The sequence below is a fragment of the Sebastes fasciatus genome, chromosome 13 (genome assembly GCF_043250625.1).
Source record: "Sebastes fasciatus isolate fSebFas1 chromosome 13, fSebFas1.pri, whole genome shotgun sequence".
Taxonomy (NCBI): Eukaryota; Metazoa; Chordata; class Actinopteri; order Perciformes; family Sebastidae; genus Sebastes; species Sebastes fasciatus.
In genome coordinates this window covers 17,295,824-17,321,280 of record NC_133807.1, presented here as the reverse complement: position 1 = coordinate 17,321,280, position 25,457 = coordinate 17,295,824, and the positions used below count along the sequence as shown (strand labels likewise).

Genomic DNA, 25,457 nt, shown 5'->3' with positions numbered 1-25,457 from the left:
AAACAGGATAAAAGGCAATATTTTTGCAATTAAGTGTCCACAGATACATATTCATATATACTCATACACACAGATATATACAAACGGTATACAAACACACTCACTTATGACAGCTGAGATGAATTATTGTCATATAAATACTTGAATAAACTGCAGAGCAAACTGTGTTATCAGCTGGTTCGGATTCATTTGGCTCATGAATCATCTTTGTTAATTTTATTTGCTATTGAAATTACATGAGGGAATTCTGTACCTACAAAATTGATAGCGCCTACAAATATTTGAATTATGTTTTTCTTTGACACCAACAGACTTGCCGTTTTGTCAGCCGCTCTCCGCTCCCCTCTGCTAGATGTGCCGTGACTTGATATATCGGGTCTTTTAGCCCCTGCTTTGGCTCAAATCCAAGGCCCATTTGTACAGATGGGGTTTTACGTGGGCCATTTTAGCAAAGCACCCTCCCCATAAAGCCAAAGTGTCTCATCGCTTCATAATTGTGTGATTATGGTCAATTGCTGTGGTTGGGGTGACAGATTCTATTCGAGCCCAACAGATGCTTTTATCATATTTTAGATCCCCATTTGACCTTAATCAAGCGTTACATGTATGAATAAAATGGGTAGATAATATTTCACTCCTGAGGTGTATGAGAGGAGATGCTGTGACACAGGAGAGGGCGAGGCTGTGAGGGAAGATGGTCAAAGCTGACAACCGGAGCTGTTGCATGAATTATATGATGACTGAGGCCTCCAGTAGAAATGTAAGAGATAGATAGATGGTGCCACCAAGTGGGAATTAGATAACATTACACTTACTGTATGGAAACATAGGTGTCAAATAAATACAGTATAGCAAGTGGTAGTTATAAACATATCCAAATATCATTTGACTATATTATAATTGTTGATTTTTGAATTTCAAGCACCTGCCACAAATTTCTGTTTTCTAATTATCATCTATCAATTTAGTTTTCCTCATTTACTGTTGATGGTAAAATATGTTGATTCCTTGTATACTAGCAACCGTATACCATTAGTATGTAAAGTACTCACCAGGGGAACTTTTTTAGGACCCCAGGAACTATCAGGAACTAAGGAAACTTTCGTTTGTTTGTACTAGAGGAACCGGATACGACATCAAGTTTAGAACCTGGGCTGCGGTCGAATAGGTTCCTAATGGAGTGAAATGACCCGGAAGTATCTGAGAAGCAGCCATGATAAGAGCTGTTTGAATTCTCCAAATGCTAAGGAAAGGAGCTTCAATGCTTCTTTTATTATTTCCTTTAGCATTTAGGATACACTGGACCATCCTTTACCAAAGGAAAAGAGAGAAAAACATCCCACAATTCTTTGCGGCCTTAGCATTTAAAGTGATGCACCATTCGGCCGTTCATAATAACAAACTATATGCTTATCTTGCATATTATTTTCATAAGCTCATACACTAATTGGGATTCATGTTTAATATAAGTGGACAGTGACAACCATTTCGTTTCACTTTATTTTTAATTAATTATTTATTTCGAACATGTAACTAAGTAAAAAAACAAAACAAGAATAACAAATAAAATGAACAGTAAACAAATAATCTACATAAATAAATATTACATGACCGAAAAGAAGTTGGAAGAATGATCCTCCACCTTCTCCAAAACTCGAACAATTATAACTCAATATTTATCATTTATTCCTTTGTTTATTTCAATTCCAACCTTAGTAATGAAATTATATTTTTCACCGGTTGTCCACGTTAGGTCAGATAATCCTTTCTTATATGTTGATGTAAAGTGTTACAGCAGCAGAGAGGACCGGTGGTATCTCTCTTTCACACAGCGCGGGTGAAGGAGCCTGTCATTGAATGACCTATTTAAAAACGCACGGGGGAATGCAGCGACTTTTGTAGTCCATCTTCAGAACATTGTAGTTTCACCACGGCAGACCCGCGTCACTAACATCCGCCGCCGTCGCATCATAATTGAGCAGCCTAGTGAAAGAGAAGTCGGATTCTCTTAACACCACGGTTGTCTTAATTCTCCTTCTCATCTTTCCTTGACCTCATGATGTTTTCCATCGACGTCAAGGAAAAGTGGTTAGGTAAAGACGTTGGGACGTTATTTTTGTTGACTTTTCGAACGCAGCAGTGCTGAAAGTCGCTCACTGGTTTAACACAAACTCCTCAGCTGCAGCAGCTTCTGTATAGTATTCATTCACACAGTCTGCACTGGGTACCACTAATTAATTAGGGTTAAATACTTTCTGTTGCAAATAAAGTAGGGATGCACCGAACCAACGTTTTCAGTCCCAATAACGGTGTTTAATTAATAAGCTGCGTGTCTCACTGTGTGGAAGTTACTGGGATTCATTCCAGCTATTTGAGTCAGTACCGGCCCGATATTCAATCCGGTATCGGTGCATCCCTAAAATAAATCTACAGTATATGTAGTGTTAGTTTGGCTTTGCGGCCTGAAGTGAATAAAACAAAAGAAACAAAACTTTCTAAGCTAATTGTTTAAATGCGGTTAAATATTAAAGCAGTGAAAACTCATCGTCTAACACATAATATGGACACAGATGTTATGGAGTTTTCAGTCTCTTACCATCTGTTTCCTTTTCATCTGTTAATTACCTCAATTAAATGTCAGTGTCAAAGTAAATACACAGAACAACATGACTGTTGTTTTTTTTTACTTGATGCAATGAAAACAAACAGGAACCTGTCTCCTTAGAATCTGGAACCATTTAGAACATAGTTTAGTTTGTCAAAGTGCAGCTCACCAATGACGGCCCTCAGAAACATTTTGTGCAGCCCCTGAATGTGACATGAAATGCATGAATTATATTTTTTATCACACGCAGTCCATTTCAATAGCTTACATTTAATAAACTACTGGGTTACAGCATCACACTGTGCCCCCCTTACAAGCATCTGTCGTAAAAAAGTCATACTACAGTATGCCAAAATGATGTCATTACAAGTCATAGTAAAGTTTGCCATCAAAATGTCACAAAAAAGGTCAGACTAGTCAGCCATAAAAAATGTCAAACTGACTTTTTTATGACATACTAGAGTAGGACTTCTTGTGACATTTTTTCATGACATACTATACTATGACATTTTTATGATATACAAAAGCATGACATGTTTTATGATATACTTTGACTTTATTTTTTTCGACATGCTATACTATGACGTTTTTCAACATAATTTTTCGACATAATTTACTATTACATTTTTCAACATACTATACTATGACTTTTTTTTACTCTTTTTTTCAACATACTATAACTATTTTTTTCAACATACTTTACTATGACATTTTTTTACTCTTTTCGACACACTATACTATGGCTTTTTAAATTTTTTTCGACATACTAAACCATGACTTTTTGTCCGACATACTATGACTTTTTTTTGATATACTATATTATGATTTTTCTTCGACATACTATGACTTTATTTTCGACATACTTAACTGTGACTTTTTGTTCCACATACTATACCATGACTTTTTTTTTTTTGACATACTTTTTAATTCTTTTCATTATTTTACCTCACAGGCCTGCATACTATACAATGACTTTTTTCAACATACTGACTTTTTTTTGACGAAATATTGTATTGTTTTTTTTCAACATACTATAATATGACTTTTTTCAACATACTATACCATGACTTATTTTTACTCTTTTTTCAAAATACTATACTATGACTTTGTTTTACTTTTTCCACATACTATACTCTGATTTTTATCAATTCATTCTACTACTACACTATCTTTTTTCATAACAATTTTCGACATACTATACTATGACCTTTTTATGACAAATTATTAGCATACTGTAATATGACATTTTTTGATAACATTTCACCTCACTGACGTGCTCCACCACCATCCTCCTTCCCGCTGTCTCCGCTCCTCTGATGCCAAGCTCTCCACCACTAAGGACCAAGCACCGGAACTGGGGCGACTGAGCCTTCTCCATAGCTGCACCAACCTGTCCACATTCAAATCACAAATCAAAACTTTTAGAACTGCTTTTAAATGTGTGATTAATGTTGTGTCTTTTATATATTATGTTGTTATTATTTATGATCGTTTTCACTCATTTAAAGTGTATTCGAGTTTCATGAAAAGCACTCTAAAATAATTAAAATTATATTATACCCTTTATCACTTTTTAATGCCATTTTTCGACATATCATACCATAACTTCTTATGGCACACTATACTATGATTATTTTTCATTACATTTTTTGACACACTATACTATGACATTTTATTAATGTGCCAACAAGTCATAAAAAAGTCATAGTATAGTAGCCTATGTCATAAAAAGTCTTAAAAAGTCATAAATAAATCATAGTATAGTGTGTCATAAAACGTCATAAAATGTTAGGCTATGCCATAAAAATACTAAATTGTCATAGTAGGCTATAGTCTGTTGACTATCCACTTTTAGGTCACTTTTTATGATACACCTTTTAGATTTTGGTTGTTTTTAACTATATATTTTATCCAGATAAATTATATTAGTCATTGGAAATCTGAGTTTTAAAATACTTAACAAACAAGCCATAGCCTAAATATGCCTTCTATAATCTCTGAGGACTATGTGCTACTCCAAAAAGCAAACAAAAAGTTTACTTACCTTAAGGAAGATATCCGACTGGCTTCAGGCATGACTGAATTAGCTGGCGCGTAAAATTGATGCCACGCTAAATTCAGTTGTGCGCATGTCTACCTCGACCACCAAAAGCAGAGCAGTCAGCTGGTGATTGTTGGAATCATTTTGTCTGTGGCATGTAATCTTGTCAACGATTAATAACACAATTAACCTTGATCGATCTGACAAATCCATGCTTTGTTTAAAGTGATGCATCCTCTCGCCAGCACATGTTATCCCGTCCAATTAAAGAGGCATGCTCCTCTCTCGCCAAGCGTCATCACTGCTGGCTGGATTGATATCCAAAGAGAGCACCGCAGTGTTTCCCTCCAGTTAAAATGACAGCGCCCCCTATCGGTGGTTATATCCTCCTCCATTTCTCCTGCAACTGTCTCACCACAACACTTGCCTGCTCGGTCACTCCATCCTTAGTTGATCACGTTCATATTTAGGACTCCATCACCAGAAACATCCGCTTCTTCAACCGCTATGGTGAGTCTTGGATAAACTCCCCGGGGCTGCTGCGCTCACTCCCGTCATCTATGGTGATAGTCCATGTGGGTTCTAATACAGCTCCTCACCTGTCTGAGCTGACCAAAAAGGGTTTTAAAGACCTCCACACTGGCCTAAATCCGGTTTTATGAATATAGCCAATACTAGCAGCCCACCTGCAGCATGCTGTATACCGTCCGCTCCACGTGCCTGAGTGCCTGAGTGTGCCTGTGTCACATTGTGCTCACTCTACATAGACATGAACGAGCATCGCTCAAAACAGTGAGGCAACACACCTCAGCTAAAACCACAATATCACTCTATATTTCACCTGCTTGGCTACTGCCTGGTTAGCTGACCAGACGAAGGTCTCTCCATGAATCAATGCTGATCCTAGTGTTGGTTTTTCCCGCCTCAGCCTCCGGAGCTGAAGCAGGAAGAGAAACAATATCGTCCCCCAACTGCGCCCGCAGGGAGACACCGGCACCCGGTCGGAGACGATAATGTTTCTCGCTGCAGAGCCCCGTCACTTCACAAGACACGGGAAACCTCTGTTGGTCTGGAGGAGCTGCAGCATTTATTTCTGCACAAACGTCAACTGTGCATTCACTAGATATTCTCAGAGTTAAACTAACTCTCCTGCAGTGTGTAGTGAGCGCGCATGCATGTGTAGAGGTGGACGAGCTGAGCGAGAACGAGCTGAGCGAGAACGCGCGCGGTGTGTGAGTGAAGGCAAGCAGGCAGATGAGGAGAGACTCCGGCCACACGCGAGCGCGCATATGCAAGCGCATGGGATCCCGACCCGGTAGATTTATACGTGTAAAAAGTTACAAACAGTCCCTTTAATCCTGGATTGGACAAAAATATCCCAAGCGTTCTGCACTCACATCAGATTAAGTCTCAAGTCCCATATATCCTCAAAGGATCCCCACTATTACAAGACCAAGAACCCAATATTCAAAATCTGGTGGTGCTTCCCACTGCAATATAATTTGCTTTGCTTAAAGTGACTGTTTGTAACTTCTTACACGTATAAATCAATCCGGGTCGGTGTCCAATGCACGCTCGCACGTGGCTACGCTGTTCGGACTCAGACTCCAACACAAACTACACGGACGCACCAAAAGGACAAAGTTATATCTAGTGAAGCCCGTCTTGCAAAACAGTGTTGGCCGCAATCGTAGTACGCTGGGAGACCGTAGCTTTGGTCTCTGCTGTACTCTGCTCCTCTGCCTGCTTGTCTTCACTCAGCTCGCTCCACCTCACGTGCATGCGCGCACACTCCACACTGCAGAAGAGTTAGTTTAGCTCTGAGAATATCTAGTGAATGTACAGTGGACGTTTGTGCAGAAATAAATGCTGCAGCTCCTCCAGACCAACAGAAGTTTCCCTTGTCTTGACAGGAAACCTCTGTCCCTTGACGGGGCTCCACAGCGAGAAACGTTATCGTCTCCGACCGGATGCCTGACTTTCGTTGACTTAACGGCCACAGGTGTCGCTGTTACGACCAATTTCTGATTCTTACAAACAGTCCCTTTAATGTGAGGTCAGTCTCCAACAAAGCCTTTATTTGAAATGATTTCATTGGTACCGAGGACCTTGATTTCTGACTTCTAACTGGTTAAAACGAGGTGATCACAGCCAGTTAAATGAACTCTGCCCTCCAAATAATGAATTCCTCAGCTCCCCTTGTAGGGAAAGTGGCCGCGAAGGAGACGTTTGCTGAAATCTTGATCTTTGGGGATTTTAACTTTTATCTTGATAACACCTCAAATCGTGCTACAACTGAGTTTTCAAATATCAATGAGTCCTACAATTTTGTCCAACATGTGCATGGTTCAACCCACAACTGTAGACACACTCGACCTAGTGTTTGCACCTGGCTGCTCCATTAGAGATCTTGCTGTCTCTGATCACATATCCTGCTTAATACAGTTCTCTAAGCTACTATAAAACCTCAAAAACAAACAGTACAAGGTATGTAGATATGAAGGGCTCATTTTAAGCTAACGAAAACACAACAATTCTTAGTTTCAGGTGATTATACACTAATAAAAACATATAGTCCATTTATGCTAATAGATACCCTGAAATGTTACGCACTGGCCCTTTAAAAGAACCTGTAGAAAAGTTGAACACAGGTGGAAGTCCAGTAAATTGCAGTTTCATTACTTGCCGTTCAAATAACTACTAACATCATACAATTGTATTGTACAACAATTAAAGGAAGCCAGTAACCAGTATTTCTCACAGCTAATTTCTTCCAACAAGCATAATCCCAGGATCATGTTTAATATCATCAATCAGCTTGGCAAAAGTCCTCCCCCTACTGAAGGCGTTTTTTATTCAACCGACTACGAGTTTCCGCAAGCCACATAGCACAGAAACCGCCCTCCTTAGAGTCACAAATTACATCAGATGGAGAGGGAGTGAAGGAGAGAGGAGCTCAGTGTATCACAGGAAGTCCCCCCAGCAGTCTAAGCCTATAGCAGCATAACTAGGGGCTGGTTCAAGGCAGCCTGAGCCAGCCTTGAACCAGCCCTAACTATAAGCGTTATCAAAAGAAAGTGCTTACAATTGGGAACCCTAGTGTGCACTTTTCCTGTGTGGCCATCGATCATAAGCTAGCTCCCTAAATTGGCACTCAGTCATCAAAACTTTGAGAACCCCTGATTCAGACAAACAGGAGCAGTAGTTTGTAGTACCGTACATGCTGTTTATCATTAGTAGTAGGGAATTGGGACGAGTCTTAGCTGGACCATTCATATGTACCGAGTTTGAACCAGGTGATTCCTTACTGTGGTATACAATAGAAATCAAAAGATGAGCTTCATAGAGTTGTTGAACCCCATGCAACGTTCTTTGTTCATTCTCAGTTGGCAGAATAGTGAAGTATTTACTGAGGAAAGGTTTACTTGTCCATGTCAGTCCACAGTCTGAACATTAGTACCTTTCCTTTTTAACTGTTTCTGATCACTCAATGTAAAGTGATTTAAGAAAGAACTAAATGTCTGATCCAAATGGGCTTCAGTCGAGGCCTCGGAATAACAAACAATGATGCATAGCACATTCACCTATTGCACAGACCACATTGTGCACATTTCGATGTGGGATAGCAGTGAAACAAAAAACAATTTTTCTTTCTATCTTTTTTTTTGGGGGGGGCTGTGACAAAAAGAATCCCATCTCCCATTGTTTGTAGAGGCTCAACGGATTAAACAAAGTCAACAATGATGGAGAGGCACTGATCTTTTGAAGTATTTACATTTGTGTGTTTTTGCGTCTCCTCCTTCCCCCTGAAGGCGTGCGTCTATATTTCTCCTCTCGCAGGCTTCAGTCTGAGTTTGTCTTTGCTTCGGTTGGGTAAATGGCGGCCTCGGCGACAGACAGGTGCTCTCCATCTTGTAAACCCGGAGGGGGTTTGGCATAAGACAAATGGGTCTGGGAGCGTCACCCCGCCCCGTTCCACCTGGCTCATCTCACATGCAGTGATGTTGTGTCGTGGGATTTGCAGTCTTACCGCAAGTCCCAGTCCGCCCCCAAGCACGCAGGAACTCATCACTCACCACAAAACAGCGCTGAGACACCGCGGCTGAAGTAGACAAGTTTATTAATGATAATAATGAGGATGATGAGGATGATGATAATATTAATAATTAGTCATAATTATAATAACGTTAATGTCATAATAAATAGAACTCTTCATCTGAAGCACATAAAGAGAAGCATACAGAAAGAGAAAAAACAAAAACACAAAGTTCAGAGTACAGAGCCAGAGGAGGGGGCAGGGACTTCTAGAGACATTTTTTTAACCTTTCAATATATCCATTTAATTTTTTAACATTTTTAAACTTTATTTAACTGGAACATTTACAAAAAGGAGAAAGAGATAGATTTTAAAAAATCCTTATAAATAAATTTTGTCATTATTAGAACAAAATACAAGATTTCGGGGAGTCAGAGGATGTCGTTTTTTTTTTTGTTTTTTTTCCCCTGAAAGGACAGCTGGGGGAGGAGGATAGGGGTAAAGAGGGGTGAGGGTTATTATGTACAGAACACCAGGAATACAAAAGGGGCCAGTCGACTCACATACTAGAAGGCTAGGTATGGTGGGAGGAGGGTGTCGCATGGGGCGGGTCTGTCGGGGTCAGGGGGGAGGCGGGGGGACTCTCAGAGGGGACATCCTGCTAGTGTCACAGCTCAAGCAGTTGTGCTCAGGAAGATCAGGACCAGGTCATTAAACTGAAGGCATCTGAAGGAAGGAAGGGAGGGTCGCTTTAACCCCGCCCCCCGCTGAGGCGCAGGCTGGAGCTTTAGAAACATTTTTGTAAAGGCAGAACTTCTCTGGATGCAGAAATAAACTCACTAGTTAAGTTAAAACTGTGTCAACGAGCAGAGACAAACAACCACAGTTTAATGAGAGCGCCGGTTAACAAAAAAAGCACCAAAGAATAAAATCCATACCTGACCACTGATGTAAGTACGGCTACTAACATGGAAGACCAGCCAGACTAAATAGTTACATTAGATACATAAATATTCCACTAATATTTTTTTTTTATATCAACAACGGATCAAAATATGATGTGAAACAGGTTGCACATTGTCATGAACCCACAGCAAATTCTAAGGCAATAAAATCTCACGTGTGTTTTTAACTGATTCTTCTGTCGGTATTCAACTACAACTCAACTACAATGAGGCTTAGTCAGAGAAACAAAGCCTCATGGGAGCTGTAGTTGTGGAATGCTGACAAAATAATTGTGTTATTTTTATTTTATACAGTAATGCAATGAAAGATACAATAACAGAAGCTAACTTTTTTTTGTTGTTGTTTTTGACTTCTTCTGTCTCCAATTGAGCAAAACAGGTAACCGGAAAATATTTACTACTGCAGCTTTAATGTCGCCAGACTGCGACCATAGACAGACATAGTACCAAAACTTATTACAGGAAATATTGGTTATACTGGTTGACTTCCAGTTTGAAAATCTCAACCCTTCCAACCCGTTCTCATTCCCAGGACATCAAGTGGCGATGCTTTCTCACGGCTTTGTTACTGGCAACAGTAAACGCTCGGGGAAAGGGCTGTGTTGACGTAGCTTAAGGTTACAATTAGCTGATCGTTCGTGTCCCGTGTTCACAACGTTAAATGACATTTTCACTGTAAAAACGTAGTAATTTTAAGCCCAACCGTGTTGTTTTTTTTCTAAATTTAACTAAGTGGTTTTATTGCCTAATCCTAAACAAGTGTTTTTGTTCAATTCACAACATTAAGCATGTGTTTACTGCGAGCGAAAAGTGACGCCGAGAGGTCTGACAAACCCTCAGATCACATGCCGAGCTGGAATGAGAACGTGTTGACCTTTCAATTTGCTAACTAAATCAGTGGCAGCCTGATATCTGACATGCATGTCTACATGACTGTCCAACTGCCGCTGAAAATAGTCCCCAACAAATGCACTATTTAGTTCAGTTTGAGTAACAATTGTTCAAAACTACAGTCCCAGCTGTTTTAAAAAAAATAAAAATAAAATAAAAGCAAAGAAACAATATGGTTGTGAGCCATTTTAAAAGATTTACATCAACAATGGGAACCAATGGGAACCAATGGGTTTGGAATGGAGAACCACAGACAGGAAGTCAGAAAGTATTGAGAGACGGTTACCAAAACATTGTTGGTTTTGGTGTTTTCATGAGATTTGTTGACAATGAAAATATAGAATAGTGCCAGCCACACCCATAAGACTTTATGAACTACAAGCTAACTAGAATAAGTAGATAACAGTGGTGTTTTCACATGTGACATCATATCTGTTTTTGTTGCAAAGTGCATAGATCATTCAGTGGACAAAATCAGATTATTAATGTAAATAAGCCAAAAAATTAAAGCTGTGGTTCTTTATCTCTGTCAGTTAACTCGACCATTAAAGCTGACTTTTGCCTCCCAGGAAGTTCCTGTCAAAGTAAAACTCCAACCTGCTCCTGAGTCGTTTCTGACCCACCACAAGTCTGTAGCGCAGTTAAGTAGGCCAGATGAATCATGTGACTCTCAGAAACAAACCTACAGGTATAAAAATGCTAAGCCTGCATGTGATTGCTGCATGGGAGAACAAATGACCGACTTTACCCCAATTAGACTTCACAACAGTTAGTTGCCATGATATAGATACTCTTTGTAATATATGAGAAGCTGTCTACAGATGAACAGAGGTCGCGTGGGTAGGAGCCCTGATTCAGAACAAGTTTTTTTTTTTTTTTAACCTGAAATAAGATGAAGTTAATCAAGAAAGTGTGAGGTGAGATTTACTGTACAGGATATTAACACTACACACTGTAGTTTTGTACAGGAAGTCAGGAGCTTAACCTAGTGTTACCTTCTTGGAACAATTCACACAAAACCACTACTAAGTAGTGTACCCTGAACTCTCAAACAAAGTTGTGCTTCACCCGAACCTGCTCGCCTCTGATAAAAAAAGTTTCTTTTCAGGGCCAGCAGGTTATTTCCAATATGCAATAAAACCGCCTGCCCACCAGGGTCAGCATGAGAAAAGCAGTTCATAAAGCGAGGCTGCTGCAGGAAGCTGCGAGCCGGGCTTCATCAGCGGGGCTCCTTATATTAGCAGAAGAGCGAGCTCTTCCTCAGCAAAGTGATGAGCGAATGAAATCTGGGTCACGTCAATACACATCCGGGCTCCGCTGTCATCACAGAGTCTCGCTGTCTCCTGATCAAAGAGCACTGAGACTGTGTGTTCAAATCATACTTTGGTTCAAGTAAGAAAAGAAAAATCAATATTCATAAACTTTTTATCTGACACCCACAACACCTTGCACTAATTAGCAAGTCTTCCCAGCTCCAATGAAGGGGCTGAAATTAACGCAGATGTGATTCTTTTCCTGAAGTGTCTGTCGGGGCAAAAGTAGGATGTGATGTTTTTTCATTTGATGGGTTAAAAATGTGTGTAAATCTGTGTTGTCAATCTATGAGTATCTGCACAGCGTGTGTGTGTATGTGTGTGTGTGTGTGTGTGTGTGTGTGTGTTTGTGTGGTAAAGGGGGGTTTCAGGGGAGATCAGTTCACACTATCACCATCACACTTTCAATCATATAACACATGATCACATGTTACAGTAAATATCAGGGACATATTTAGTTGGAGGGGGTCTGATATCTATGTTCGGGGGCTAGAGGCTATCCTGCCCACCCCCTCTACTCCCTGACATCACCACAGCCCATATAATAGATATGTATATATATTTATATACAGAAAAAGAATACATACTTATTGGACACCCTAGACATTAATGTACATTCAAAGAACTGAACCAACATTCTTGTTTAAACACGTTTACAGTGACTCTTCTGATATAAAGAATTAAGGTTTTCGCTTCCACCAAATTAACACTTTTTTTCCTCTTTAAAAGTTTTCAGTGCTGCAAAAAACGAAGAAAAAAAAAAACACACACAAATAAATATTCTCAGAATACATTGACAAAATAAAAATTGACATATTTCAGCCCTCGTTCCTTGTTACCGTTGGATGGGCACTACTGTATTTCTATAATGTTTTATCTAGCGACATAGTCTATATGCCTCAGGCTTGTGTTTTGGTTATGCACCTGCTGATGTAGTACAATGGGATTATTCGATTATAATTCAATTTGTTACATGGACGTTGATGAGTTATTTCTCGCCAGGTGGAAACGTGCATCCTTGGTAGTTGTACGCACCTTTTTTATCATCGTTGGTCTGATAGTTTGTCCGTCGGTGCAGAGTGACACAAAGGCTTGGGCTCGGAGTCTGGCAGGTGAGTAAAGTCGGCGACTTCTGCGCCATTTTCTCTAGCTAGTCCTCAGTCAGTGACCTCTGCTGGGGCGTGGAGAGGGGCAGACCGGGGAGGCTCGGCTTTATACCGTCTCACCGTCCCGCCGTGGCTCACCCCCCCACTCCCCAACGCTGTAAACCAGTGACGCTGCCCATTGGGGAGGGCGGGGATGCCCAATGGTGCTGCCAGGAGAAAGTGACATCACGACAGTATCCACGGGGGACGCTGCTAACAGTAGGCGCTGCCGGCCAGTGACACCGCAACAAGGAGGAAGGAGCGACATCACCAGCCCGAAAAAGGAAGGGAGGAAGTAAGGAAGGAGGTCGGGGAGGTTTGGAAGGAAGAAGGCGGAGCAGTGAGACCAGGAGGCTGACCTTTGACTCCAGCCGCAGGAAGTACAGCATAGAAAGTGCTTCTGTCTGGATGCCGAGCTCTCCCTGTCACCTTTTCTGTTTATGTTTTTGTTTTACACGACCTCGGCGACAGAGCAGTGTGCCATAGAGAGAGGAGGGGGGGCTCCTCCCTCCTCCTTCCTGCATACCACAGAATCAGCATCAAGGGCCAACTGTTCATCTCCCTTACCAAAAAACATAAAAACAGATTTGTACATATATACTGCTTTATACACACTTTTTTACCATTGTAAATCACAAAAGTATAGAAAAATAAAATGTTTTATAATAACGGGACACTTTTCAATCTCTCTCTGTCTTTTCTACCCGGCAAAAAGGTGGTCCCTGGTGGAAACTGGCTCACTCCGTCTGTCAAGTTTGTGGCTGGTTTGACACCGCTGCCGCGGCGCCACTTTGTACGCCTCCCATCTTCCCTCGCCAGCCTCAGTAGAGGGACTCCTTCTCGTCTTCTTCTTCTTGTGTTATTTTCTTAAAGCTAGTTCTCCTCTCATCGTTGTTTTCATCTGTGATGTCCATCAATACTGAGTACAGCTCTTCCTTTTGTATTTACTGGAAACAGGGGGAGAAAAGCGAGGAGACTGGTAAATATGCAGAACGCAATGTTATGATAGGCATATATAATGAGAGGTCTTATTAAAAGTCAATGTGGAGCAGCAAGTTTATTCCTTTCTGAACAAGTTTTTCAGTCTTGTCGCAGAAAGTAGAGGAGAGAAAAATAGGTCTTTGAAACTAAAAAAATATGAGTAAACATATGAGATAATGTATGGAATAAACAACACACTCTGTAAAGCCCTCCCGCCCTAACACTTTTTTTCTCCCCATTTATGTAATATACACTGTTACAAGAAGGAAAAGTTCACAATGTAAGGTTAAGACGTACCGACGGAGTCAAAACAGCCGAAAGGAAACAACGTTTAAAACTCTACTGCGAAAAGTTTTGAGAGCAGAGAGACAACAGCTTCATTCACTTCTCATCCCGTTCTTGTAATGTGGCATAAAAGAAGCGGGAGCAGAGGCCTTGCGCCTGCCAAAACTAGTGCTACCGCTCTCCCTAGAATAAAGATCAGAGTGCTCTGTAATCATACAAGTGGAGATCGGCAGTTTGGCAGTGCAAAGTGAAAATCTCAGTGTAATGGGGCTGGATGGAAGCAGAGGAGGAGGAGGAGGAGGATGGAGGGGTGGTGTGGTGTGGGGTGTGTGTGGGTGTTGGGGGCAGGCAAGGCGAGTGTCCCAGAACCCTCATCATGACAGATGCTCGCTAATTCGGAGTGAACTCCAGCAGCTCCGCAGAGCTTCTGACAAATAAATAAATAAAGAAATGAAAGAAGACGAGGCTTTAATTTGGAAACGCCTTTGTAGTGCGTCACTCCCCCCCAATCCAGAGAGACAAACAAGTGGCGTGCTCAATCAGCGTCCACCCCTGCCTCCCCTTGTATCTATCTCATGGAGGAACCGGCCTCACCGCCTCCTCCCTATCTATCCTATACCTCAGATTTACTGAGCGCTCGCTAGGGACCGCCATACAAAAATATCCACATGCAGTCTTATAGCTCAGCGGGGAGGGAGCACAATAGCTCCAGAGCTACATATAGTCCTCACTGACAGGCAGCCTAGAACTGGAAGAGCTGCTGAGACAAATATATTAATCACCCACGGACGTGGAGGATTCAGGGGAGGGTTAGTTCAGGTATTAAGAGCCTGTGCTCCTTTCAGTCATAGTGTGTTCAAACAAGTCTATCTTTAGCAATTAAAAGTGGAGCCCTTTAAAGGGTCGGTTCATCCAGATTGTGGAAAGATTGCATTCGTCTACTTAGACCGAGTGATATCGAGCCATGCAGATGGTTTTAGGTTTTGAGACAATGGATGGTGAATGGAATTTAGTTTGTGGTGCTTTGTCTTTTGTTAGAATGTGATGGCTGAGAGAGTTCAACACATTGCAACTTAATCATAAAACAATTGTCAATTTTCTGTGTTCATGTTAGCCAGTTTCTGTTCAGAATTTAGGATCTAACCAAATGTTTTTTAGTGACGTATCTATCCTGTTAATGTCATTTGGATGCTGTGTTCACACTACGAGCGACACAGAAACAGGCAACACGTCAATTTCAGTGGAAACCAGTGGCATGAAGTTACAAACTGACGCCTGACACTTGATGTCACGTGATGGGCGTGACACGCTACAAATAAAAGTTGAGCCGGCCTCAACTTTCTTCAGCCATCCAATGAGACGATGACGCGTCAACCAATCCTATGTTTTTATTTCACCATCTTTCTCTCTCGCCATAGTTTCGTTACATCTAAAAAATGAAATGGATTATTGCCGTTAGCCAGTTCCCAATGCTATTTAACGGCATAACTACTTCAATGAGTGCTCGAGCAACACTTCAACGGTGACTCGGCGACAATGTAGCTGGCCATGCTTGGCCGTTTTGTACCTTTGTCGCTCGTAATGCAGCATCAGACAACAACGATAGCGGTTGCTAGGAGCACCTACCTCAACGTTATTCATGACGAAAGTGATTTCTTAAAATCGACTTACACACAACATGCAGAGTTGCATTGATCTCACGTTTCTTTGTGCATGTGTTGTCAAATTGGTGAATATTTCTGAATATTTCCTCAATGTGAGTTATGAGTTGTCAAAGTAGAAAAGATGTTTTCTTAAGTCGCATTGTGTTGTGCTCTCTTGGCCACCGTAGAATAGTCCCTATTTGCCACCATCTGTATGGCCAAACACCACCAGGGCTAAGTGAGTAAATGCTTTTAAGAAACAAATAAGGTGCATACATAAAAAAAAAAAATTAAAATCCCAAATCAGATTATGATGGAAACCCCTTACAACAACAGCATCAACAACATCCATGTGTGAAGGTAGACATAATGTTCTTATAACTGCTTTATTCTGACACTCAAAACAATCAGAGATTACTTATATGTCACATATCGACAACAAAAAATAATTCATGAATGAGGAAAAAAAAGTCATAATAGTATACTTTTACCTATGAAATGAATCCAAAAGAAAGTTACTTTACACCTTTCAGACAATATATTCTCATTATAGAAATTACATACAATTCAAGAACAAGTTCAGCTGAATTGAAAATACACAGATAACCCCACTTCATATAGGAATACATATAAAACAGTTACTCAGAGAATTGCGATATAGTGTGTGTGTATATACATTTAAATGTATTTACAAAGTACCTTAACTTTTTTGCTTGGTTCTCTTTTGTACAAATCTTTTACGCGGACTAATAAATGCACCTGCCAGCTTATCAGGGCTTAGTGAATACTTGTATTAAATATAAATGATGGATAAAGAGTATTTTCTGTTGATATGTAAACGTATCTCAATACTACTATTAATAAGTACGAACATAATAGAGGTCTGGTTGCATATTAAGCTGGTTATGGAATACAACAAAAGCAAACTAAACCAAAAAATATCAAAGTGTTTTATAAATTCACATTTAAATTACTTTTGACTTACTGTGAGCAGAACGAAACGGCTCAGACCTCTACAATACGGAGTTATTTACATGTTTTGTCTTTAACATTTAAGCCTTGATAAGCTGACACTGAAACAGTTAGACAATGCTAATTTAAACTTTTTTCTGTAAACTGTAGACAAACCCGTGCAGCAATTCCACATGATAATACTCAAACCCGTCCCTGTAATAACATGGCAGTAGAAAAACAAGTGTTATAGTCTGTGATGGACCCGCATGCTGAGATATTGGTTGGGATAACATACTATTTGCATCAACAAACATATCTCAATTTTCTTTTATTTTGTTAATGTCTCTATTTACATTGAGCAGTTGACCGACGGGTCTTTTGACATCAGGAAGCACAATGAAACTGCAGATGTTTGTTATTTTTGGGAGAAACTTTGGGATTCAGGAGGTTAGTGAGGAGGCGATAAATACTGCTGGATCTGTGAGTCCATAGCAGATCAGATTATTGCCAGTGCATATACGTATGATTTCATATAAAGTGTAATTACTCAAAGCAAATGACAACAACTTTAAAAGATCCAAGAACAAGTTCAGTAGAACAGTCTGAATCATAAGTCATTTAAATAAATAATTAGTCATTTAAAGTTGGAATTGATTTACGAGGAAAAACTTCAGAGACTAAAATCTTGTTTTGGTGCATTTTGCACATTAATTTGTGTTTTGTATTAATATCTGAATTATTTTAATTGGAGATACATTCATCTCTTAAACGCAAAGATCTGTGACATATTTGAAAAATATGATACATTCTTAATTTAACATTACATGCTACGGAAGAATATTAGGGCCAGGCATAATGAAGTTTTTTTTTAAATTTCGAGAAATTTAAAAAAAAAATTCTAAAATAATTTCTACCAAATTTCTAAAATTCTACTAAATTTCTAAGAACATTTTTACGAAGTTTCTAAAATAATTTCTACGCGCTTCTGAACATTTTGACATTTTCTAAAAAACAAAAAAACAAAAACAATTCTTATGCCTGGCACTAATACTGAAAGTTCAACCTTCAGAGACTAAAACTTCAGAGACTAACATCTTGTTTTGATGCTTTTTGAACATGAATATGTGTTTTGTATTGACATCTGAATTACTTGAATTGCAGATACGTTCATCTCTTAAACACAGAGATCTGCGATATCTTTGGAAAGATATGATACATTCTTAATTTAACATTACATGCTACGGAAGACTATTAAGGACAGGCATAAGGAAAACAAATAAGATGAGGAAGATTTAAGATTTATGTCGAGAAATTTCTCCAAAAATTTCTCAGAAATTCTGTATATGCGCTTATTATCATTTCAATTGTATTCTCAACATATCGATTTTATTAAAAAAAAAAAGATTATAAAGACAAATTATAAATTGAAGAGCGCAATTTAGTAATTAATATTAGTTTCCTACAGATAGATATTAAAATGTGTAATTCAAATTATTATACAATGAATTTATTTACGATTAAACCCATTATCTATAATGTAAATGTAAGTTTATTGATTAATCAGTTAATTAATACTGCACATCAGTGCTGTGATACATTCTACTGTCATGTTTGAGATTGCAGTTGTGGTGATGTTGCATTAAAGTGTTTTCGGCTCATCCACATACTGGATATAAGTGGCCAAACATTTAGATTTTAACTTGAATTAAGTTAACAATCTTGCCACTGATACATTAGAGGTCAGAGTGGAGCTATTTTGATGTTATTACAGGGACTTGGAGTGACGTCATGTCATGTACTCTAACTACAGTATGTTAGCAAACTGCATTCACTTCCTCTTTCTCTCTCTCCTCCCCAACACACACACATAAACACACACATTCAAATGCACATATATATATCTATATATATATAGATATATATAGCACACACATTCAGATCAGAAAACAAAAAAATCTATTTCATTCCAGTCTAGCTTTCTAATCCCACACATGTACTCTGCTGCAGAGTTTATACGAGAAACTCCTACAAATGCACAAACCAGTCTTCTCGTTTGAAAATGGTTAAAAGTAATATTCAAAGTTCGTTTCGACTCATATAAAAACCCCAAATGGTGCGTACGTACTAGCATATAAAAGGAAGAACAACGTTTGTTTACCCACATAAAGATTTTCTTTGACTCATGAGATTATGGGTTAATTTTTTTTTTTTTTTTGGATATACAACATTACTCTATATATCATTTTAACATCTCGACTAAACATAACTAGCTGTATATGATACTTTTTATAAATATGTTACATCTCGTAAAGTTTTTGAAAAAAGCTGAAAACAAATAAAGTGCAACAAACAGATTTTTTTTCTTTTAGGACCACAAACACTCTTGTGAGTAACATATAAATGAAATACTATTGGCAATAGCTTTGAGTTGTATTTCCATAGCTGCACTGAAATCTTGACGGCTAACAGCTACACAGAGATTTGTCTTTTCAATCCACCTCACGTAGCACAAAGTTGTAATAGAAGCCAATGCAACCACTGTATGTTGCCTAGGAGGCGAGCACTGCTGCACTCTACACACATTTACATCACGTCTCCTAACTCCTGGGTGCTTTTATATAATATCGTACTGTACTTGTGTGTGTGTATGCAGTGTAAAGTTAGTTATACAGTATATGTCTACATATATATAATACAGTAGCTTTAATAAAGAACAACAGTACAGTCTTTTTTATCATCCTCTCTCGGGGTCTCTGCTTTAACAAAAACCATCTCTTATAGAAAGCCGTGTTGCAAAGAGGACAAACCTGCTGGCTGTGTTAGAAATGAAACTATCCTGCCTGCTGAGAAGTGAATAGCACTGTATTGTAGTTTGTGAGTTTCAGTTAGCTTATCCTGAGGTAAAACATTTTGTGCAATGCTTAAAAAAGGGACCGGTGACTCGCAGCAGAACAGCCCTCTGTCAGGTTCACCCACCTTCAGTGCTGTGTGAGTCCATGTGGAAACTGTTTGATGTTGCAGTGCAGTGTTGAGTACAGTTTATCTGTCGTGGTGTATCGTGTGAGGATTATGCAACCGTGTCTTCTGCAAATTATGTTCATATGCAACTATTTATGTTTAGCGATTCGATTTTTGGGGAAACAAACAGAAACACTGTAATGCAATTCTTTGATTTAGCAGTTACACATTTAGTCTGTGAAATGTGTACAAAGGTTCAGACTGGTCATCAGGATGTGACGTCTTCAAACCGCTTGTTTTGTTCAACCAACAATCCGAAACCAAAGATATTCAATTTGCAATAATATAAAACAGAAAAGCTGGAACCAGTAACGTTTGGGAATTTTCTATAATATTTTTTTTCGTATGATTGATTAATTAGTCGGGCTGTCAATTGATTAAAATATTTAATCACATCTAATCGCAAATTAATCACATTATTTATCTGTTCAAAATGTACGTTAAAGGGAGATTTTTCAACATGGGAATGGACAAGTATGCTTGCTTTATGTAAATGTATATATATATTTATTATTGGAAATCAATTAACAACACAAAACAATGACAAATATTGTCCAGAAACCCTCACAGGTACTGCATATAGCATAAAGAAATATGCTAAAATCCAGACATGGCAAACAGGCAACAACAGATGTCAGTGTGTCAGTGTGCTGACTTGACTATGACTTGCCCCAAACTGCATGTGATTATCATAAAGTGGGCGTGTCTGTAAAGGGGAGACTCGTGGGTACCCATAGAACCCATTTTCATTCACATATCTTGAGGTCAGAGGTCAAGGGACCCCTTTTGAAAATGGCCATGCTAGTTTTTCCTTGCCAAAATGTAGTGTAAGTTTGGAGCGTTATTTAGCCTCCTTCATGACTAGCTAGTATGACATGGTTGGTACCAATGGATTCATTAGGGTTTTTTAGTCTCATATGATACCAGTATCTTCACTCTTGCTTTATAACTGAGCCCGCTACAACCTAAAAATCGCAAGTTGCGTTCAGGAAATTAGTGGCGTTGAAACAAAATTGCGCTAACACGTTATTATCGTGTTAACTTTGACAGCCCTACCAATTAGTTAATTGACTACTGTAACTGCACTAATCCGATAAAATAGTCTTGAGTACTGAGATAACAATTGACAACTGAGTGGCGGCAAACATTATTGAAGTTCCAGCAACTACTGTAAGTCTGGTTAAACATACAGTGTGAACCATGGCCTACATAAGGAAACATGATTCTTCAGTGTACTTCAGTTGCTCGTTTTTTTCAGTGGCTGGATGTTGGCTGGCAGCCGGAAGGCTTTCAGCTTGGAGGGTAAAATCTAGGTGGCATCTGCATCTGTAATTGCACTATTATGATACACTTGTGTTGTAATAAATCGTATTTACAAGCTACAGTCTGTACTGAGATCGTAATTTATCGTGATGTTTTATAGGACTGCATTATATTGTTATGTGTGTCTAACAATTCTGCCCCTCCATATTCATAAGCAATTTCTGTGAACAGAATATTTTCAATGCCAATATAATGCATTCCAATACAACATAATCACAATATAGCTACAAAATGTTCTAAAATACAGCTACTAACACGAAAAAAAATAAAATGTTTTAAGTCAGGTCGACAGAACTATAATCTTACAAACTGCAAAACATTCAGTGCTAACTTTTATAAAAAGATTATTTCTACAATATTTTTGAATGGCAAATTAAAAAAAAGGGCACTTCACCAATTTTTTACATCAAGTTGAGTTGAATAAGAATAACTATGAAAACACTTAATAATATCTTCTATGATTTCTGGAGAAACCTTATAAAGTCTGAAAAAATATTTTTTTTTTACAAATTTTTCCGAGAGCCTGTGTTACAAAGATGTGGCCGTTTACCATGCAGGGGTGTAATGAAATTGCTCTTGGTCCTGTGGAGTTTTAAAAACTATCACTAGCCAACTACTAGCATGAGAAGTGATGCAAACCCAGGCTGCTGGTGGGAAAGGCAAAAGCTCACCCGCCATATTTACCTTTGGTTGTACTAATATGAAATGGCACACGACTTACTTTGCCCCAGAACGTAACCCCGCCAGCGTTACATTTCCCCTTAAAACATAACCGCCAAGGCAGAATAGTTGCATATAAACGTCCAGTAATTTGCAAGAGACTGGGCCGGAGTGTGAGCATTGTGAGTCCAAGACAGAAATCTGACCTTCGTGACCCCCTTTACTCTGCATGCTGTCATACCACATAGTACAGCTTGTAAGGCTCCACTGCAAGTGCACAACAGTAGGACACTCCAACGTTTAAAAAGAAAAACAAAAGCAATCAGAGCAGTGCCGTCTTTGAACTAAGAATCACCAAGGCATGTTAGTCAGCGAGTGGACTGAGCTCCTTATTTATGCATGTTTAAATGGAAGGTTAGAAAAGGTATTTGGAATGGATCAGTGATCAGCGTCAACCTGATCAGACCTGGTATGTTTCCTGTTTGACATGTATATATATATATATCGTAATAAAAAATGCCCCAGTATATTCTTAGTCAGATGACAGCGGCTGCATACACACACCTCTGAGCATGCATCATGCGTGCTGCAGTAGGCTCACATTGGTTATGGTGACACAGCACCCATATACAGCAATCAAGAAAATGCACATGTGCATAAAACTTTCCAAAAGAAAACCAAAAGCACAAAATGAATACAAAACAAGAGCAGACCAATGATGACATCAAATAGGTTGTTGTAGAAATATCGGCTTGAGAGGGTGTCAGGGGAGGGGCTCAGCATGGGGACCTGGAAGCTTTTAGTTTGATTTAGCTCTCCACCAAGGACCGGGCGTTTGCTTGTTTTGTGTTTGTCTTTTTTTTTTTTTTTTTTTTAAAGATATTTTTTTTTGTTTGTTTGTTGGGGTAATGTCTTTTCTCGCTTTTTTTCTTTCTTTTAGTAGGGAGTGAAGCGACTGTACCCTCCTCTGTATAGGCTAGCCTGCAACATCAAAGATGAAAAAGTACCAATCAGTATTCAGGTGACAGCTTTAGTCGCTTTCTCTTTCTCCACAAATTTCCTTCCTTTTTCCATGCAAAGTTATTTATATAGGGTTTTCATATCGGAATACTGGTTTCCATATGGGAATGATCATGAGGGGTGGGTTTGATATATTTAAGCCAATAATTGGAGTGTGTGTTAGGAACAGGGTCATCCAGAGTTAAGCTGGATTGGTGGACGTGGAGCTTAATTGGGGCAGCTGATAAAAAAAAGTATTTTTAATATAGTAGCACAGCTAAAAAAGAGCACTAAAATAGAAACACCGGGTCTGGGCTTACGAATTTACTTTAATTAATTTAGAATTTTTTTTTCTTTTGCTTTTTTTCTTGAGGAAAACCCTTCCTTTTCCAGGCTGTAACAATATCAGAGATTCAACCAAAGCAGAATAAGTTCAGAGAGGTTTAATCACAGCTCCTTTTCAAGTCTGGTGGAGGTGTCTGCACCTTTCTGAAGGGGCAAACCACCACAGGATATTAGCCCTTAGATTTAGCACCATGCTCAAGATATCTAGGGCAGACACACACATAAAGCATGCAAGTGGGCCTATGCATGCACACCTGCACATGCACACGCACACACACACGCAGTCCCTCCTCTCATCTTTCAGTGGCTCTGCTGCAATTAAGAATTCAGACAAACTCCAAAGGCTACTGAATGTCTTCAAAGGCTAATTTTGCCTAATTTCGGGGAGCCCTCTTGCTTGTACGAAACTTTCATCCATACGAAATGCTTCTGTATGCTGGAAATGAGTAAAGAGAATTTTTCCAACCTCAACCTCAGAGGAACTAATTATTGTATAGCTTTAAAATGCAAAAATGACTCCTCTCTGCTGGCGAACCATTAATGAAATATGATTAAAGAATTAGGAACCAAACTGGTCTTTTCTCTTTAGCCCACGAGTTTATTCGATGTTGGCCTCTCAGCACAGCTCGTCTCCCAGTGGTAGCCCCGCCATTTGTTCAACACCACACGAACACCCACACACACCCACACACACCCCCTCACCCTCATGAGTCTGGGTTGGCTCCCTGAGCTCCCAACACACACAAGATTAGCTCTGATATTTTTAGGGGGCCAAATCCAGTCTTGTACTTTCATTGAGAGGACGATCAAAGTGTCAGAGAAATGGAAGGAAATTTGGAGGAAAAAGAAGAAAGAATAAAAAACATTCAAGCACATTTTTTAATTAAGTAAATGAAGAGGAAAAAGAAATGCCTTAATTAATGAAAGCTTTTAGCTAGCAGCTGCACCGGGGAACTGTACGCTTTTTTTTTTTTTATGTTATTGAAAAATCGCATGCATGCCGGAATGGTAAATTTGAGTCATTTCTCAAGCTGAGAGCACGCCTCCGATCAAGCTTGTGGGCAGGATGGGGAGGGCGAGACAACTCCCTCCATCCGTCTCGCTCTCTCTTTTATGTCCCACGGCACACTGCTGCATGCGTTTGATGGTCCTTAATCTCTAGGTTTGGTCTGTGAGCCCGGTCCCATCCCCTCATCATCATGAAACAAAACCAAAGAGAAAACTCTCTCTCTCTGTTTCAAAAAAGATGCTCTTTTATTTATCATCACTTTTCATCTTTGATGTTACAGTATAGCTGCAAAAGCTAGCTAAAAACAGACATTAAAAATTCAACTTCATCCCTTCAAGTTTTGGTTTGGCTGAATGGGAAAAAACAAAACAAAAGTGAATCCAACTCACTCTGTAGCGAGCTGAGTGATGGAGAATGGAACAGAAAAGCTTGGGAAATGTACTTATGTTAAAGATGCAAAGTTTGTGTTATGAAATAAAACACATACTGCAGTAATCACTCATACTCGTTTTCAGGAAGGAACTCGTGTCAAATTAATATTGCATGAGGTGGCATAACATAAGTTTGTTGCACTAAATGTCTGAGCCAATTTCACATGCCGGGGATTTACAGTACCGCTCAGCTCCACTAGGGTGTGCCACATAGCATGACAAAAAACTAAAATCAATTGATGAATAAATACATAAATAAAAACCAGTGACCGCTGCAGTCTCTGGTCTTTATTTCGGAGTGTGAGTTCTTGTGTGTGTGCTAGCTCGTGTTGTGATGTTTCAGACAGGGTGCAGACAAAAAAAGCGGCGGCGGTCGGTCTCATAGACTTACCATAGTCCCCACACTGTATGTGGCGGCAGGGCCAATCGTGTGGTGGTAGGGGTCTGCTGTTGCATAGACTCTGCCATAGCTGCACAACAGGAGGCACAGAGAACACGGCTCATTGATCCATCATTGATGAGGAGAGCAGAACATTTATGCATGCTTGTTTAATGCGCAACCCCTCAAGTCAACTCTTTCAAGTCTCTAACACAATCAATTATTTCCCTCCTCGGCCTCCTGGGCTTCCTACATTATACAAGGTGGTTCAAAAAGGCGAGTTCAAAGGTTGGTGAATTATACTTGTCTTTTCATTGTCATCTTGATTAGGTGGATGGAATAGGTAATGAGCAGAGAGAGAGAGAGAGGGAGGCAGAGGAGGAGAAGAAGGAAACAGTTGGTGCTGGAGGGCTTGGTCTCTCACCCTGTTCTTG

General features: G+C 39.5%; 1 protein-coding gene and 1 long non-coding RNA gene across 18 annotated transcripts in view; one reads left to right on the top strand and one right to left on the bottom strand.

Annotated features, from left to right (window-relative positions):
• Window positions 1–25,457, top strand: part of LOC141780580 (uncharacterized) — a 148,990-nt gene that overhangs the window by 113,195 nt on the left and 10,338 nt on the right. The window lies entirely within an intron of this gene.
• Window positions 10,682–25,457, bottom strand: part of LOC141780577 (RNA binding protein fox-1 homolog 3-like) — a 466,511-nt gene continuing 451,735 nt past the window's right edge. For 15 of the 17 annotated variants that reach the window (XM_074655864.1, XM_074655863.1, XM_074655857.1 and 12 more), the window contains 2 exons: window positions 25,036–25,114; window positions 16,273–22,841 (listed from right to left, as the gene is read on the bottom strand). In XM_074655864.1, coding sequence (XP_074511965.1) covers window positions 22,797–22,841; window positions 25,036–25,114 — 124 coding nt within the window. In that variant the 3' untranslated portion in view covers window positions 16,273–22,796. Of the gene's footprint in view, window positions 13,944–16,272; window positions 22,842–25,035; window positions 25,115–25,457 lie in introns of those variants that run through there. The other 2 variants (XM_074655859.1, XM_074655862.1) reach the window with 1 other exon arrangement.